This window comes from Salvelinus fontinalis, chromosome 2 (genome assembly GCF_029448725.1).
Source record: "Salvelinus fontinalis isolate EN_2023a chromosome 2, ASM2944872v1, whole genome shotgun sequence".
NCBI classification, from domain to species: Eukaryota; Metazoa; Chordata; class Actinopteri; order Salmoniformes; family Salmonidae; genus Salvelinus; species Salvelinus fontinalis.
The window spans coordinates 8,531,343-8,550,754 of record NC_074666.1 but is presented as its reverse complement, the minus strand read 5'-3'; the positions used below and the strand labels follow the sequence as shown (position 1 = coordinate 8,550,754).

At 42.2% G+C, this 19,412-nt stretch overlaps 1 protein-coding gene across 3 annotated transcripts in view; it reads left to right on the top strand.

The window, feature by feature from the left end:
* Nucleotides 1-13,284, top strand: part of LOC129811307 (chondroitin sulfate N-acetylgalactosaminyltransferase 1-like) — a 49,418-nt gene extending 36,134 nt beyond the window's left edge. For 2 of the 3 annotated variants that reach the window (XM_055862511.1, XM_055862521.1), the window contains 4 exons: nucleotides 4,207-4,394; nucleotides 4,551-4,645; nucleotides 4,758-4,839; nucleotides 10,280-13,284. In XM_055862511.1, coding sequence (XP_055718486.1) covers nucleotides 4,207-4,394; nucleotides 4,551-4,645; nucleotides 4,758-4,839; nucleotides 10,280-10,575 — 661 coding nt within the window. In that variant the 3' untranslated portion in view covers nucleotides 10,576-13,284. The remainder of the gene's footprint in view (nucleotides 1-4,206; nucleotides 4,395-4,550; nucleotides 4,646-4,757; nucleotides 4,840-10,279) is intronic. The other variant, XM_055862530.1, reaches the window with a different exon arrangement.
* Nucleotides 13,285-19,412: the final 6,128 nt, after the last annotated feature.

Here is a 19,412-nt window from a genome sequence, read left to right as displayed (position 1 = left end):
AAGCTTCAGGATAGAATGCTGAGTTGTAATCGATGAACATCATTCTTACATAGGTATTCCTCTTGTCCAGATGGGTTAGGGCAGTGTGCAGTGTGATTGTGATTGCGTCGTCTGTGGACCTATTGGGGCGTTAAGCAAATAGGAGTGGGTCTAGGGTGTCAGGTAGGGTGGAGGGGATATGATCCTTGACTAGTCTCTCAAAGCACTTCATGATGATGGAAGTGAGTGCTACGGGGCGATAGTCGTTTAACTCAGTTACCTTAGCTTTCTTGGGAACAGAAACAATGGTTGCCCTCTTGAAGCATGTGGGAAGAGCAGACTGGGATAGAGATTGATTGAATATGTCTGTAAACACACAGCCAGCTGGTCTGCGCATGCTCTGAGGGCGCGGCTAGGGATGCCGTCTGGGCCAGGAGCCTTGCGAGGGTTAACACGTTTAAATGTTTTACTCGCATTGGCTGCGGTGAAGGAGAACCCGCAGGTTTTGGTAGCTTTGGTAGTTTTGGTAGTGTCAGAGGCACTGTATTATCCTCAAAGGGAGCAAAGAAGTTGTTTAGTTTGTCTGGGAGCAAGACGTCGATGTCCGCGACGGGGCTGGTTTCCTTTTTGTAGTCCGTGATTGTCTGTAGACCCTGCCACATATGTCTCGTGTCTGAGCCGTTGAATTGCGACTCTACTTTGTCTCTATACTGACGCTTAGCTTGTTTGATTGCCTTGCGGAGGGAATAGCTACACTGTTTGCATTCGGTCATGTTTCCGGTCGCCTTGCCATGGTTAAAAGCAATGGTTCGCGCTTTCAGTTTTGTGCGAATGCTACCATCAATCCACAGTTTCTGGTTGGGGAAGGTTTTAATAGTCACCGTGGGTACCACATCACCGATGCACTTGCTAATTAACTCGCTCACCAAGTCAGCGTATACATCAATGTTGTTGTCTGAGGCTATCCGGAACATATCCCAGTCCACGTGATCGAAGCAATCTTGAAGCATGGAATCAGATTGGTCAGACCAGCGTTGAACAGACTTGAGCACGGGCGTTTCCTGTTTTAGTTTCTGTCTATAGGCTGGGAGCAACAAAATGGAGTCGTTGTCAGATTTGCCGAAAGGAGGGCGAGGGAGGGCTTTGTATGCGTCACGGAAGTTTGAGTAGCAATGATCCAGAATTTTGCCAGTCCGGGTCGCACATTCGATATGCTGATAAAATTTCGTGAGCCTTGTTTTCAGATTAGCTTTGTTAAACTCCCCAGCTACAATAAATGCAGCCTCAGGATATGTGTTTTCCAGTTTTTACAGAGTCCAATTAAGTTATTTCAGTGCCATTTCAGGACACTCCTACTCTCTCCTAATGTGATTGAAATAAAATCCTGATTGCCTGCTTTGAACTATTCCGATTCCCACAGGATTGCTGGCCCACATACATTGCATGTGCTTATTTTTGTGGGAATTAATGGTTTGAAAGGTATTTATCCGATGCAAAACAACTCCCATGGGTCTTGGTGAACAATGTTTTCGTGTCCCAAGATTTTGTGCACCTTGGAAAAACCACAGGCTGAGAATTCTGGTGGCAGACCTTACAAGGACATTTGGCTCTTTTCTGATAAGTTTTAGTACGAGTGAATGGTAGACGTGTGTGTGTGCAGTGTGTTTGCGTTTGTGTGTGTCTGTGTTTCTGTCTGTATTTATCGGCCAGTCTGTATTTCTTGGTGCGCGTTAATGCTTTGTATCTGTGTCTAAACAGGATTAAGTACAAGTATACTGGTCCTAAATCAACGTTTTCATTCTGACAGCAGATATAAATTAGTCTCCGTACAGATTAATCTGAAATGAAACACCCAGCTCATCGTTTCCAGAGCCAGAGTCCCCAGGGAAGCAACAGGAAGCCCTTCCATCTGGTTCAGCTGCTGCTAGGGAGATGGGAGGACTGCTCAGCACTGGGAAGAGCCTACAACCTGTAGAGTGTGAATGACAACCAATGTCACCCTAGCCATAGCCTTATATTGACACACCTATTCATTCAAGGGTTTTTCTTTATTTTGACTATTTTCTACATTGTAGAATAATAGTGGAGACATCAAAACTATGGAATAACACATATGGAATCATGTAGTAACCAAAGAAGTGTTAAACAAATCAAAATATATTGTATTTCTGAGATTCTTCAAAGTAGCCACCCTTTGCCTTGATGACAGCTTTGCACACTCTTGGCATTCTCTCAACCAGCTTCATGAGGTAGTCACCTGGAATACTTATACAGTGTAGGTAGGGATAAAGTGATAAGGCAACGGGATAGATAATAAACAGTAACAGCAGCAGCGTATGTGTCAAAACAGTTATAGCAAAAAGGGGCAATGCATATAGTCCATTTGGCTATTGGTTAACTATGTAGCAGTTGTCACGCACCCTTACAGCAGTCTTGGGGCTAGAAGCTGTTCAGGGTCCTGTTGGTTCCAGACTTGGTTCAACTATGTCACAGATGACTAACGATGTTCTCCTTTTAACTGGAAAAAGTTTCTGTTATGATCTATTATGGGCATGAATCTGTGATTATGTTCATTTGAGAGAGTTTGTTAATAATGCATTAGCAATTTTATAGTGTTCACATCTCAAACAATTAATTGCAATTTTTTTGGGAGATTCTAGCTAATTCCCCCTAGTACAAGGCCCAAGGTTAGGATTTAATGTATAATTTATCCTGCTGGATCCTGCAGTGTGTCTGTGCGTGTGTGTGTGTGTGTGTGTGTGTGTGTGTGTGTGTGTGGCAGACCTCAGTCTCTCCATGCGTCTCTCTCTATCTCTCTCTGTTGGTTTTGTACAGTTAGCAAGCTTGTGTTTGAGTTGAGTCACCAAAGTGCCATTCAGTTGCTGACACTATCCAGCAGGGCAGTAATCCCTCACTAATACAGGAACATCAGTCAGTGGATGTTTACCGTGGGTGGAGGAGGATGATTCCTAAAGGAGGCTGAGATGTTAAAACACATTTGCCACATTGACAGTGAGCAGCATATTAACAAACCTTACTTCTCATCACACACACCGGGGCTACGTCCCGACTGGGACCCTATTCCCTATATATTGCACTACTTTTGACCAGGGCCCTAAGTAAGTGCCCTTGTCAAAAGAAGTGTAGGGAATAGGGATCCATTTGGGACACAACCATCATGCAGCCACTTTATAGCCTGATCTTATCAGTCCTGCTGCTGTCAGAGGGGAAATTAGGTTCACTACAATATGCTGGATAGTCTCTGTCTGTGTGTGTGTGTGTGTGTGTGTGTGTGTGTGCGTGCGTGCGTGCGTGCGTGCGTGCATGTACTGTAGTTAATGGTACAGTACAAAGACAGAGCTGTGTGTATTGTATGTAGTGCCTGTATCCAGGCTCAGCTGGGTCATCTGCCCTCTGCTCTCATAACACCCATTAGACACTGATCAATTAAGACTGTCCCATTCCCTCTACTAAGTTAACTTTGAACCAATTAAGCTAATTCACTTTTTGAGCAATTTCTTGAGGAGCCATGCGGTTTCCCTCTTTCTGGTGTCCATTGGGTTGGGTTTCTCTTGTCCTCTCCCTCTCCTTTCTTCTCTTTCTCTCCCTCCTCTCCTCAGAGGACCACAGCAGCAATAAGTTCTTAAAGGTCCAATACAGTCAAAAATGTGTGTGCAAGTGTGTGCAAAGCTGTCAAAAATAAAATAAAAATAGCTTCTTAGCAAAGATACATTTCTCAAGCATGAATTTTCTTGGACTGTCTGGGAGTGTTCTGAGTGGGGAGGGGGAAACTGAAAACTAGCTGTTATTGGCAGAGAGATTTGGAACACAGACACCCTCTGGAAAATATTAACTGTCTTTATTATTGGTCTATTAACTAATTTATCGCCTAATTAGTTCATAGACCAATAATAAAGACAGTTAATATTTTCCAGAGTGTGTCTGTGTTCCAAACCTCTTGAGAACCTGCTTGAGAAATGTATCTTTGCTAAGAAGCTATTTTTATTTTATTTTTGACTATTTTAATTGAAAACAATCACAGTAAGATACTTAGTTATTACCCAGAAATTATTTGACATTGAAATAAAAACATCTGAATTGGATCTTTAAACGTTATTGTGTTATCCTTGGTGATTTTAAATACAGTGTATTCACGTGTGGCTTAAATGTGTTTTTCAATTGTCCACAAATCTAATGAATAAAATCTCTCCCTTTCCCACCTCACAGGGAAATCAACTTTAAGAACTTCACTCTGCTCCAGCTGAATGAGGAGTTCTCCCGGGGGCGTGGCCTGGATGTGGGCGCCAGGGCGTGGAAAGGAGGGAACGTTCTCCTTTTCTTCTGTGATGTCGACATCTACTTCACCGCTGACTTCCTCAACACCTGCCGACTCAACACTCAACCTGGTGAGGGAGGTGACTACACTTGACTGAACAAACCCACATCAGTGCTGTGTTCACAATGGGATGCTCTGACAACATGTTCAACTTCAACTTTATTTAACATGGGTAATAAATACATTAGGAATCTTTTGATTTGTCTGATAACATTTGCATATCTTTCTTCCTTAGGTAAAAAGGTGTTCTATCCCGTTCTGTTCAGCCAGTACAATCCAACCCTGATTTACGGTAACCACGACCACATCCCTCCAGTGGAGCAGCAACTGGTAAGAAATCTGTTTTCACTGATGTCCTCTAAATTATTCTTCCACATACATGGCACAACAGCATGTTTTCTCACATTACATTTGCCTGTTCTTTATTGCTCTGGTTTAATAGGTCATTAAAAAGGATACAGGATTCTGGAGAGACTTTGGCTTCGGAATGACTTGCCAATACCGATCAGATTTCATCAACATAGGTAAAGATCAGGTTACCTCATCGCTGGTCAATTATGCCTTCATATTAATGGTAATGCAAATTGTGCTAAGAGAAACATATACAGTGCATTTGGAAAGTATTCAGATTCAGATTATTTTGTTACGTTACAGCCTTATTCTAAAATTGATTAAATATTTTTTTCCCTCATCAATCTACACACAATACCCCATAATGACAAAGCAAAAACAGGTTTTTAGAAGAAAAAAAAAGAAAAAAAACTGAAATATGACATTTACATAAGTATTCAGACCCTTTACTTAGTACTTTGTTGAAGCACCTTTGGCAGCGATTACAGCCTTAAGTCTTCTTGGGTATGATGTTACAAGCTTGGCACACCTGTACTTGGGGAGTTTCCTCTCAAGCTTGTCAGGTTGGATGGGGAGCGTTGCTGCACAGCTATTTTCAGGTCTCTCCAGATATGCTCGATCAGGTTCAAGTCCGTGCTCTGGCTGGGCCACTCAAGGACATTCAGACTTGTCCCGAAGCCACTCCTGCATTGTCTTGGATGTGTGCTTAGGGTCATTGTCCTGGTGGAAGGTGAACCTTCGCCCCAGTCTGAGCTCCTGAGCACTCTGGAGCAGGTTTCCATCAAGGATCTCTCTGTACTTTGCTCTGTTCATCTTTCCCTCGATCCTGACTAGTCTCACAGTCACTACCGCTGAAAAACATCCCCAGAGCATGATGGCCAAAGAGTGCAATCTTGGTTTCATCAGACCAGAGAATCTTGTTTCTTATGGTCTGAGACTCTTAGGTGCCTTTTGGCAAACTCCAAGTACCTTTTACTGAGGAGTGGCTTCCGTCTGGCCACTCTACCATAAAGGCCTGATTGGTGTAGTGCTGCAGAGATGGTTGTCATTCTGGAAGGTTCTCCCATCTCCACAGAGGAACTCTGGAGCTCTGTCAAAGTGGCCATCGGGTTCTTGGTCATCTCCCTGACCAAGGCCCTTCTCCCCCGATTGCTCAGTTCAGCCGGGCGGCCAGCTCTAGGAAGTGTCTTGGTGGTTCCAAACTTCTTCCATTTAAGAATGATGGAGGCCACTGTCTTGTTGGGGATCTTCAATGCTGCATACATTTTTGGGTACCCTTCTCCAGATCTGTGCCTCGACACAATCCTGTATCGGAGCTCTACGGACAATTCCTTCGACCTCATGGCTTTGTTTTTGCTGTGACATGCAATGTCAACTGTGAGACCGTATATAGACAGGTGTGTGCATTTCCAAATCATGTCCAATCAATTGAATTTACCACAAGTGGACTCCAATCAAGTTGTAAAAACATGGGCCTCCCGGGTGGCGCAGTGGTCTAGGGCACTGCATAGCAGTGCTAACTGCGCCACCAGAGTCTCTGGGTTCGTGCCCAGGCTCTGTCGCAGCCGGCCGCGACCGGGAGGTCCGTGGGGCGACGCACAATTGGCATAGCGTCGTCCGGGGTAGGGAGGGTTTGGCCGGTAGGGATATCCTTGTCTCATCGCGCTCCAGCGACTCCTGTGGCGGGCCGGGCGCAGTGAGCGCCAACCAAGGGGGCCAGGTACACGGTGTTTCCTCCGACACATTGGTGCGGCTGGCTTCCGGGTTGGAGGCGCGCTGTGTTAAGAAGCAGTACGGCTGGTTGGGTTGCGCCTCGGAGGACGCATGGCTTTCGACCTTCGTCTCTCCCGAGCCCGTACGGGAGTTGTAGCGATGAGACAAGGTAGTAATTACTAGCGATTGGATACCACGAAAATTGGGGAGAAAATGGGATAAAAAAAATATATATATATATTTTTTTTAAAGTTGTAAAAACATATCAGGGATGATCAATGGAAAAGAGTCTCATAGCAAAGGGTCTGAATACTTCCGTAAATAAGGTATTTCTGTTTTGTTTTTTTATAAATTGGCAAATAGTTCTCAACCTGTTTTCACTTTGTCATTATGGGGTATTGTGTGTAGCAACCTAAACATTTCCTAACTTCTACTCGATCAAATAAGCCTCAGTTAGCAAATTAGAAATTTAAAAAAAGTTGTTGACCAAATCTGACCCTCTCTAGTAGAACTCCATACAAAAAATCCTCACTTGGTCTGCTTATCGCTATTTTCTCGCACGGACAGAGCCTCTCGCTTTACCTCTTCCTCTCTGAGTTAGGGCATGTTCTGAGGTTCTATCCCAATAGCTCATCACTCCTCTGCTGTCATAAATCAAATCAAATCAAAGTTTATTTGTCACGTGCGCCGAATATAACAGGTGTAGACCTTACAGTGAAATAGCAACAGACCCCAGACATTATGCGTGTAGAACAGATCCCAGACATTATGTGTGTAGAACAGATCCCAGACATTATGTGTGTAGAACAGATCCCAGACATTATGCGTGTAGAACAGATCCCAGACATTATGCGTGGAGAACAGATCCCAGACATTATGTGTGTAGAACAGATCCCAGACATTATGCGTGTAGAACAGATCCCAGACATTATGTGTGTAGAACAGATCCCAGATATTATGCGTGTAGAACAGACCCCAGACATTATGCGTGTAGAACAGATCCCAGACAGTATGCGTGTAGAACAGATCCCAGACATTATGCGTGGAGAACAGATCCCAGACATTATGCGTGTAGAACAGATCCCAGACATTATGCGTGTAGAACAGACCCCAGACATTATGCGTGTAGAACAGACCCCAGACATTATGTGTGTAGAACAGATCCCAGACATTATGTGTGTAGAACAGATCCCAGACAGTATGCGTGTAGAACAGATCCCAGACATTATGCGTGTAGAACAGATCCCAGACATTATGTGTGTAGAACAGTTCCCAGACATTATGCGTGTAGAACAGACCCCAGACATTATGCGTGTAGAACAGTTCCCAGACATTATGCATGTAGAACAGATCCCAGACATTATGCGTGTAGAACAGATCCCAGACATTATGCGTGTAGAACAGACCCCAGACAGTATGCGTGTAGAACAGTTCCCAGACATTATGCGTGTAGAACAGATCCCAGACATTATGCGTGTAGAACAGATCCCAAACAGTATGCGTGTAGAACAGATCCCAGACATTATGCGTGTAGAACAGATCCCAGACAGTACAGTATGCGTGTAGAACAGATCCCAGACATTATGCGTGTCGAACAGTTCCCAGACATTATGCGTGTAGAACAGATCCCAGACATTATGCGTGTAGAACAGTTCCCAGACATTATGTGTGTAGAACAGATCCCAGACAGTATGCGTGTAGAACAGATCCCAGACATTATGCGTGTCGAACAGTTCCCAGACATTATGCGTGTAGAACAGATCCCAGACATTATGTGTGTAGAACAGATCCCAGACAGTATGCGTGTAGAACAGACACCAGACATTATGCGTGTAGAACAGACCCCAGACATTATGTGTGTAGAACAGATCCCAGACATTATGCGTGTAAAACAGATCCCAGACATTATGCGTGTAGAACAGATCCCAGACAGTATGCGTGTAGAACAGACCCCAGACATTATGCGTGTGTAACGGCTTTCCTCCTCCTCTTCATCAGAAGAGGAGGAGCAGGGATCGAACCAAAATGCAGCTGAGTTTGTAGACATGATTTATTAACGAAAAAACACGAACTCGACTAGTACACTAACAAAACAAATAAACGGTGTAGACAGATCTGAAAGACGGACTCACATAACACACGAGAACGCATGAACAGGGAAAAAAGCCTACACATAAATGACACTGAACAAACAAACCGAAACCAGTCCCATGTGGCATAATGACATACACAAACACAGGAGACAATCACCCACAACGAACACTGTGAAAACACCTACCTAAATATGACTCTTAATTAGAGGAACGCCAAACACCTGCCTCTAATTAAGAGCCATACCAGGCAACCCATAAACCAACATAGAAACAGAAAACATAGAATGCCCACCCAAACTCACGTCCTGACCAACTAACACATATAACAAACTAACAGAAATAGGTCAGGAACGTGACAGCGTGTAGAACAGACCCCAGACATTATGCGTGTAGAACAGACCCCAGACAGTATGCGTGTAGAACAGACCCCAGACATTATGCGTGTAGAACAGACCCCAGACAGTATGCGTGTAGAACAGATCCCAGACATTATGCGTGTAGAACAGATCCCAGACATTATGCGTGTAGAACAGACCCCAGACATTATGCGTGTAGAACAGACCCCAGACATTATGCGTGTAGAACAGACCCCAGACAGTATGCGTGTAGAACAGACCCCAGACAGTATGCGTGTAGAACAGATCCCAGACATTATGTGTGTAGAACAGACCCCAGACATTATGCGTCTAGAACAGTTCCTAGACAGTATGCGTGTAGAACAGACCCCAGACATTATGCGTGTAGAACAGACCCCAGACATTATGCGTGTAGAACAGACCCCAGACAGTATGCGTGTAGAACAGATCCCAGACATTATGTGTGTAGAACAGACCCCAGACATTATGCGTCTAGAACAGTTCCTAGACAGTATGCGTGTAGAACAGATCCCAGACATTATGTGTGTAGAACAGATCCCAGACATTATGTGTGTAGAACAGACCCCAGACATTATGCGTGTAGAACAGATCCCAGACATTATGTGTGTAGAACAGACCCCAGACATTATGCGTCTAGAACAGACCCCAGACATTATGCGTCTAGAACAGTTCCTAGACAGTATGCGTGTAGAACAGACCCCAGACAGTATGCGTGTAGAACAGATCCCAGACATTATGTGTGTAGAACAGACCCCAGACATTATGCGTCTAGAACAGTTCCTAGACAGTATGCGTGTAGAACAGACCCCAGACAGTATGCGTGTAGAACAGATCCCAGACATTATGCGTGTAGAACAGATCCCAGACAGTATGCGTGTAGAACAGATCCCAGACATTATGCGTGTAGAACAGACCCCAGACATTATGCGTGTAGAACAGTTCCCAGACATTATGCGTGTAGAACAGTTCCCAGACATTATGCGTGTAGAACAGATCCCAGACATTATGCGTGTAGAACAGATCCCAGACATTATGTGTGTAGAACAGTTCCCAGACAGTATGCGTGTAGAACAGATCCCAGCAAACCGGATATGTGTTTGCATTAATATATTAATTTCACAAGCTGTCATCATGACAAAAACAGAACCCTGCCATCAGATTTGACCTCTGACCCATGTTTGACATGATCAATCAATCAGGGGCATAGTTCAGTGGGCAAATGTTGTGCAATGTTGCAAATAGAAATGTAATGAAAAGAGTCAGCATGATTTAGTTGACTACATTCTGCATTTAAGAGAGGCTTAATTGTTTTTCCACATAACATATTTCTATATGAACACTCCACAACGTCCTACTGAACGCATCCCTGATCTCCCTCCTCTGTTATATATGTGCAGTGAGTTGATGAGTTCATGTTGTTCCTCCTCCAGGTGGTTTCGATGTGGACATCAAAGGCTGGGGCGGCGAGGACGTGCACCTTTACAGGAAGTACCTTCACAGCAACCTGCTGGTGGTGCGGTCCCCGTCTAGGGGCCTCTTCCACCTGTGGCACGAGAAGCGCTGCGCGGACGAGCTACCCCCGGAACAGTACAGGATGTGCATGCAGTCCAAGGCCATGAACGAGGCCTCGCACGGCCAGCTGGGCATGCTCTTCTTCCGACACGAGATCGAGGCACACCTACACAAGCAGAAACCCCAGAGGCCAAACCCTGTCAAGAAGACATGATGAAAACATGATGAAGACATGATGAGGGAGTCACACAGGACTCTAGACTACAGGAGGAGGGCATGACAGTATGGCAGTCAGAGACAGTGAAGGGGAAACAACAACAGAACAGAGATCTATTGTTGTGAACTGATGACAACAATACTGACTCACTACGGAGGAAAAACCCTCCATTTTATCCTCCAATGGCAAAACGGACATATAAAACACACGTAAGGCACCTGTCATATCTTGAAGAAGTGAGAGCACTGTAAAACAGTGAGAGTCAAAAGGAGCAGCAGAAAGACTTGACTGCTCCGCTGTATTTTGTTTAAAATCATGTGCCTTGTGTTGACTGACTGACAGCTGGTTTTGAGAATCATGATGTGGCATCTGCTGGTATTTCTTGAAGGCTAGATAAAGACTAGAACTATATTTTCCTGTAGCCTATTAGAGACACCTTGTGGACTGGAAGAGAACAGCATGACTGTGAATGGAATGAGGATACTCTAAATCTTAAGTCATGTCAGCTGGTTTACGTGACTCTCCTCAGAACTGATGATCAATCAATACATTAAAACAGGCATTACTGAGGGTTGTGTAGAGAGACAATGACAACAATGGAGGGACATGGAAGCTTTTAGATATTCATTATTTCTCAAGCTCCACAGAATCATTATACAGATGTAGTAACCTAATTTGATCACTCCTTTGTTGCTGATCATTTTCCTGCACTGCAGCAAATGCATATGAGCTTTGTGAGTTACATAAATTCACAGAAAACCCCAACTCTAGCCCTGTTTACACCCGGTGCTAACATGGGTCCTTTGTGCACAATCAGAATGTGGACAAAATCAGGACAAATTACGCAAGTTAGAACCAGGTATAAACGAGGTTAATACACGGTTATATTAACAGTATTGCACTTTTTATGTAGCCTACTTTTGGCCAGTTGATAGCCAAACCACCGATCAAGCAACATTATGGACTGAACGTTGCTGCAGGATTATTTTGCTGTGACAAAACAGGTCAAATTAAGATCCTACATCTATAGTGTACTGCTTTTTCATTTAACTAATCCTACAAGTGCTTTTATGTGCTTTTTTTTTCATCAAGAAACAAAACAGTGTAGTTTGAAGGGTGTCGTTTGAAGGGTCAAAATAAATATCTAGAATTTTTGGGGGCGGTATTATTATGGTGTGCTGTTTGAGCAGGAAGCTATGAGGGATTTTCTGAGAGAAAATATGGATACAGCGTCCAACATATTTCAATGTTGTGACATTAAGAGATAAAACAAAGACTATCTACAATAGTCAAATTATTTTGTGTATGGTCTAACTGTGCAAATAATATATTATAATAGATAGAACACACTTCGATTCCATAATTAAGTTATAAACACAGTGTTAAAATGGTAGAATGGTCTTCACCCTTTATCAGAACATTTAGTGTTAGAAAAAATGAAAAGCCTTGCTCCAAAAATTATTATATATTATTTAACAATGTTGTTATCTGTATTGATAATATGCCTACTCTTCCTTAGACGCTTAAATGACGATGGCTTGACACAAGTTTAGAGGTAGTAGAATGCTTCCATGTCTATAGAGCAGTATAAGCTAAGTATGGGCCAGTATAGACAGTCCATCCACAGAGCAATATAGGCCAGGGGATGGGAAGGTTAAGAAAAGGCCAGTATGAAAGTGTAAATTAATTAGAAATGTAAAGTTAGTGGCGAGGTGCCTCTGATATTTGAAAGTGACACATTGTTTTTATGTTATCCAGATGGATTTCTACTGAGAGTTTTTCTTAGAGATGTAGCCTATCGATGGCTAAGCGCAGTATTATAGATGAACACATTTTCACAGGCTTGACATTCACAGCGAGTGACAATGACTTTATGACATTTCACTTATTTGTCTTAAATGTCAGCTCTCAACATTTTGTGTTAACTGTATATTAAGGTGTTTGATTACATTCCTCATGAGTATTTCAATCCCATGACGGTAGTGGACTGTTTCACATGGAATCATTTATATTAACCTACATTTGTGTTGGACCACCAAAACCTGTAAACAGAGTAAAGAAGACACACTTTTTAATGAATGTTTATTTTTGAAATGTGTTTTATTGTTTCATGAAAGGATACTTCTTTCTGTTAATAATAAATAGAACTGTCCTGATGATGTTCTTGATTGATTCTCAATGCATACCTTTTTTTCCTTCAAATTATTCTTTCAAGTTTTGTCTTCAGTTGAAATGCACTTTTATTCATTTTGAGACCATTGTAATAGTTTAAAATGAAGAAAATAAGTTATTTTCTGGTATGATGCTTCTTCCCAGATGTTATTTGACTCTTGCAAAAAACTGCAGTAGTCTGGAATCTACTTTATTCTACTCTGTCACGTTCTGACCATAGTTCCTTTTGTATGTCTTTATTTTGGTTTGGTCAGGGCGTGAGTTGGGGTGGACATTCTATGTTGTTTTTCTATGTTTTCCATTTCTGTGTTTGGCCTGGTATGGTTCTCAATCAGAGGCAGCTGTCGATCGTTGTCTCTGATTGAGAATCATACTTCGGTAGCCTGTTTTCCCCATTTTGGTTGTGGGTGATTGTTTTCTGTTTTGTGCGTATTCCTTACAGAACTGTTTCGTTTTTTGTTCTCGCTCTTTATTATTTTTGTCATTTCAGTGTTCAGTTTATTTTGTTTATTAAAATGAACACTTACCACGCTGCACCTTGGTCCTCTTCTCCTTCACCAGACGAAAGCCGTTACATGCTCTAGACTGTACTCTAAGAAAAAATTGCTATTTGGGGTTCTACGTACATAGAATCTTTTGGAACTTCTTAGGGCTAGGCGTCCCGCCAGCGGGACACCTGTCCACAACTTCCGGAGAAATTTGAGGGCACGCAATTAAAATAAATCATCATAAACATTATGGATATTAAACATCTAGGTACATACAATTATCTTATATCGGTTCAAAGCTTAAATTCTTGTTAATCTAACTGCATTGTCCGATTTACAATAGGCTTTACAGAGAAAGCATGCCATGCGATTGTTTGAGGATGGCGCCCCACATCAAAATATTTTTCAACCAGCACAGGCTTCATAAAATCACAAATAGTGATTAAATATTCACTTACATTTTGAAAATCTTCCTCCTATTTGCAATCCAAAGAGTCCCAGCTACAAGTAAAAATCTGTCATTCTGCCCCTGAACAAGGCAGTTAACCCACTGTTCCTAGGCCGCCATTGAAATAAGAATTTTTCTTAACTGACTTGCCTAGTTAAATAAAGGTAAAATAAATAAGTACAAAAAAATGTGCCATGAGTACTAGGCTAGTTTCTTGCAAAGAAGCTTTATAGCTAGCCAGCTACCTAGATGATATTAGCAACATACCCTTATTTGACCAGATCCTCTTCTCCTTCAGCCGGTGGAGGTCTTTATTTAATCCCTTATAATTTCTGCAAATGATATGAACAAGGTGAAATCTGTTTCAATTCATGGTGTCAGAATGCACTGCTGTATTAAAGCAATTCAGAACAAACTTGTTGAAATGTTCTGTTGCAGATTCAAAGCCATATTAACTCATTGCAGAATGTATCCATAATCATGAATGAATATGTATTCGACAAGAATGCACCTAGTCATCCATCAATCACATAAAACACCTGAACTCCCAACAATTACATTGTTTTAAAGAAATCAAAATAGTAAACAATACATACATATGCCTTTTATAAATAATGTATAAAAATCTCAATTTAAGTCAATAAAATATGTATTAATCAATGCTACAAACCTGGGACAGAGAAAAGCACCATATGAACTATTATTGCTATCAGAGAGAGCACAGATTCTTCTACTTTTCCATTATAGGAATTAGACCAGCACAAATAACACAACATGTAAAACAGCATATTGTGATTTTGGTGGGTAAGTTAAAAATGGAAAAACTGGATGCGTAAGGTAGGTGTTATATAAAAGTACTATGTCAACTGAAGCAGAATAAGAAACACACTTAACAGACTCAAAACAAGGAAGCCATATCTAAACACAGCTATATCAACACCCTTCTTGTCGATTTAACAGGTCCATGTTTCTGTTGTCATTTGTGAGCAGCACATTTACCACTACATTCAGTCTGAATCCCAGAATAAGCAGGAGGACAGCATTACATAGGTGAAAAAAAGGTATCAAAAACAGTACACCACAACACTTTTAAACGTGTTACTGAGTCTAGATGTTATCAAATCAGGACAAAAACAATGAAGGAATTAGAATAAAGAAAATGGGTGAAGGTAGGGTGGGTTTATAGAGACGGAGAGACAGAGAGTTCCAAAGTGCCCGAAAGTTAAGGGACCATGTGGCATAAAACAGTGGCGGTCAGTGCCATTTATGACGAGGGAGATTTCTATTACAGCATGTTGGATGACTGTCATTCATACTCCATTCACCCAGTTCAATGTAACAGCGATAGGTTTAGGCTACTACATGATACTCACATTTTCCCTATACCCATCATGAGTTTGCTACAACCTAGACTATGAATGAAAGTTTACAACGTAAGTGCACACAGGTCCAGAGATAAATTAGAAGACAGCTAGCTGTCCTCCTGCTACACCATGGTGCTACCCTACAGAGTACTGTTGAGGCTATGGTAGACCTTCATTGCAAAACAATGTGTTTTAATGAATTATTTGGTGACGTGAATATATTTAGTATAGTTTTATCTAAAAATGCTAACTTTTTCAATGTTTTACAAATGTTATTTTTATGAAATTCACTGAGGAGGATGGTCCTCCCCTTCCTCCTCTGAGAAGCCTCCACTGGCATAAAAGGCATTGTGTGGAATAAGGGGTAGCTAGAGAGATGGTTGGCCATGGAATAAACATAAAATGGGGTGCTGGTGTGCTTCTGCAACCATTTTAGGTCATTGTCACAAATATCCATCCATGTCCAGTCATACTTGGGGTCTCAGCGTGTCCTTCGACGTCATTCAGTCTCAGTTGCAGCATTCAAATCATGGTCCTCGTGTGTCTGAATCACAACATTAAAAACAAAGAGTGATAACAGCATTTCCACAAATTGACCCATAGACAATACAACTTTACATTGAGGACAGCATTTTGTTGACAACGTGGTGGTTTACATTATGTCTACCGTGTGTGAATGATGGAAGAATCTTACCCCAGCTGTAGGTCTATTTGAGTGTGTGTGTGGTCACTTAGGCCTGCACATCAACCGGTACTGGAACCATTGGAGACTTGGGATGCTTGCTCAGAGTGCTGCTTGAATGTCTTCAGGTCTGCATCTATAGAGGTCAAGGACAAAATGGAGGAAGTTAATCTATGGCTTAGATTGAATTCAGAGTTGACATAAATGATAAATTAAGCAATAAGATGCAACAAACTACTCCACATATGAAAGACTGTAGCACACAGGCCAGTACAATAGTCTACACATGGAGATGAACCTAAAGGCACATACAGTACCAACCAGTACTATTCACCCGACAGACAGGGCAGGTGTGAACCAGTGCTGCCATGGCTGCAGTCTTCTTTTTCTCAGCTGCTTCCTTCTTAGCAGCTGCCATGGCATCAGTCAACAAGTTCAACTTCAACTTGAGAGTGGAGCATTTAAAATAAAAAAAATGCAACTTTATTTAACCAGGTAGGCTAGTTGAGAACAATTTCTCATTTACAACTGCGACCTGGCAGAGTTAAAGCAAAGCAGTGCGACACAAACAACAACACAGAGTTACACATGGAATAAACAAGCGTACAGTCAATAACACAATAGAAAAAACAAAGAAAGTCTATATACAGTGTGTACAAATGGCGTGAGGAGGTAAGGCAATAAATAGGCCATAGTAGCAAGTAATTACAATTTAGCAAATGAACACTGGAGTGATAGATGTGCAGATGATGATGTGCAAGTAGAAATACTGGTATGCAAAAGAGCAGAAAAGTAAATAATAACAATATGGGGATGAGGTAGGTCGATTGGACGGGCTATTTACAGATGGGCTATGTACAGCTGCAGTGATCGGTTAGCTGCTGATGTTTAAAATAAGTAAGGGAAATATACTGTAAGTCCCCAGCTTCAGAGATTTTTGCAGTTCGTTCCAGTCATTGGCAGCAGAGAACTGGAAGGAAAGGCTGCCAAAGGAGCTGTTGGCATTGGGAATGACCAGTGAGATATACCTGCTGGAGCGCGTGCTACAGGTGGGTGTTGTTATCGTGACCAGTGAGCTGAGGTAAGGCAGAGCTTTACCTAGCAAAGACTTATAGATGACCTGGAGCCAGTGGGTCTGGTGACGAATATGTAGCGAGGGTCAGCCGATTAAAGCATACAGGTCGCAGTGGTGGGTGGTATATGGGGCTTTGGTGACAAAACGAATGGCACTGTGTGTAAGGGGTGCGTGTTGGTGGCAGGGAAGTCAGGCGCAGTAGAACGAACTTGGTATAAACAGAGTTTTTAATGAATGTTGACAAAACTCCAAAACAACCTAAATTTACAAAATAACAAAGTGGGTACAAAACTCGTCGCGCACCAACACTGAAATGCACATCACATACAAACAAAACAATCTCCGACAAGGACATGAGGGGAAACAGAGGGTTAAATACACAACATGTAATTGATGGGATTGGAACCAGATGTGAAGGAAGACAAGACAAAACCAATGGAAAATGAAAAATGGATCAGTGATGGCTATAAGGTCGGTGATGTCGACCGCCGAACACCGCCCGAACAAGGAGAGGGACCGACTTCGGCGGAAGCCGAAGACACTGTGATAGACTGCATCCAGTTTGCTGGGTAGAGTGTTGGAGGCTATTTTGTAAATGACATCGCCAAAGTCGAGGATCGGTAGGATAGTCAGTTTTACTAGGGTATGTTTGGCAGCATGAGTGAAGGAGGATTTGTTGCGGAATAGAAAGCCGATTCTATATTTAATTTTGGATTGGAGATGTTTAATATGAGTGGAAGGAGAGTCTACAGTCTAGCCAGACACCTAGGTATTTGTAGTTGTCCACATATTCTAAGTGAGAACCGTCCAGAGTAGTGATGCTAGTCGGGTGGGCGGGTGCGGGCAGCGAACGGTTAAAAAGCATGCATTTAGTTTTACTAGCGTTTAAGAGCAGTTGGAGGCCACGGAAGGAGTGTTGTATGGCATTGAAGCTCATTTGGAGGTTTGTTAACACAGTGTCCAAAGAAGGGCCAGATGTATACAGAATGGTGTTGTCTGCGTAGAAGTGGATCAGGGAATCACCCGCAGCAAGAGCGACATCTTTGATATATACAGAGAAAAGAGTCGGCCCAAGAATTGAACCCTGTGGTACTCCCATAGAGACTGCCAGAGGTCCGGACAACAGGCACGCCGATTTGACACACTGAACTGTGTCTGAGAAGTAATTGGTGAACCAAGTGAGGCATGCGTTATATATCAATACCCCCGCCTCCAATTGTACTCATAGTACATAATTATGACTTAAATAGAGGGACAGGTCCAGATCTGAATGGCAGGAGTGTGTATAAGAGTTTGTTCCAGCCCAGCCCACAACTGATTACAAATCATAGTCTATCGCCGTGACTCGGGGTGTTGATTATTTAAGTCAGGTGTTAGAACTGACTCACACTCTACCTGCAGTGACTGAAACAGACCAAAGCAGGAGAATAGTGTTCCAGGATGAAACAGCTGACCTAGTAGAGAGGTGATAAGACTCAGGCACACCCATTGGTTCTGGAATAGAGAAGGTGCAAATAAAGTTTGCAATTTGGCATCAATAACATGACAGTAATTCTACTTCAATAACAAATGTGTGAATAACAATTAATTTAAAACCCACCATAGCAGGTATGACTAAATAAGGTTACATAACCTTGCCTACTAGCTATACTAATGATATGTTGTCCAGAGGGTAACAGCAAACATATCAATGTTTTCCCGCAGTAAAGTAAGCACACTGTTGACTCAAGAGAGGATGCTAATCAGTCCATCTCTGAAACCTATCAAAAAGGCAAATATATTGATAAAAGCCACCTTGTCTGAGAGAGATTTACATGTTTATCAAAACGTTAAGCCTGCGTAGGCCTACACGAAACATACGTTTTTCTAAAATTCACAAAGGATTAAATTAATCGTGGAAAAACGATTGGAACCACGTCTATGTTTGACCTCTAGGTTCCATCAGTATAATAAGGAAGTCCAGAGAGGACATATGAATAAAATAAAAAATGTCCTTGTTATGTCAAGATCACACTATTTATTTATCTCACGATCACTACAAAACAAAAGTTATTTTGTCGACATCACGAGATTATCAAAAGTAACACGCATCATCCATTCATTTGTTCAGATGCACGACTGTGGCAGTGAGTAGGTCCGGAGACATGTTGGACAAAACCCATTGAGTCGATGATGTCTCTGAAAGCCATTTGGAGTGGGTCTGTGGAGTTTTCCATGTGAATATTAAAGTCACCAAAAATTTGAATATTATCTGCCATGACTACAACATCTGATAGGAATTCAGGGAACTCAGTGAGGAACGCTGTATATGGCCCAGGAGGCCTGTAAACAGTAGCTATAGGTAGGCTGCATAGATTTCATGACTAGAAGCTCAAAAGACGAAAACGTCTGATGTTTTTTGTAAACTGAAATTTGCTATCGTAAATGTTAGCAACACTTTCGCCTTTGCGGGATGCGCGAGGGATATGGTCACTAGCGTAACCAGGAGGTGAGGCCTCATTTAACACAGTAAATTCATCAGGCTTAATCCATGTTTCAGTCAGGCCAATCACATCAAGATTATGATCAGTGATTCGTTTATTGACTGTAACTCCCTTGGAAGTGA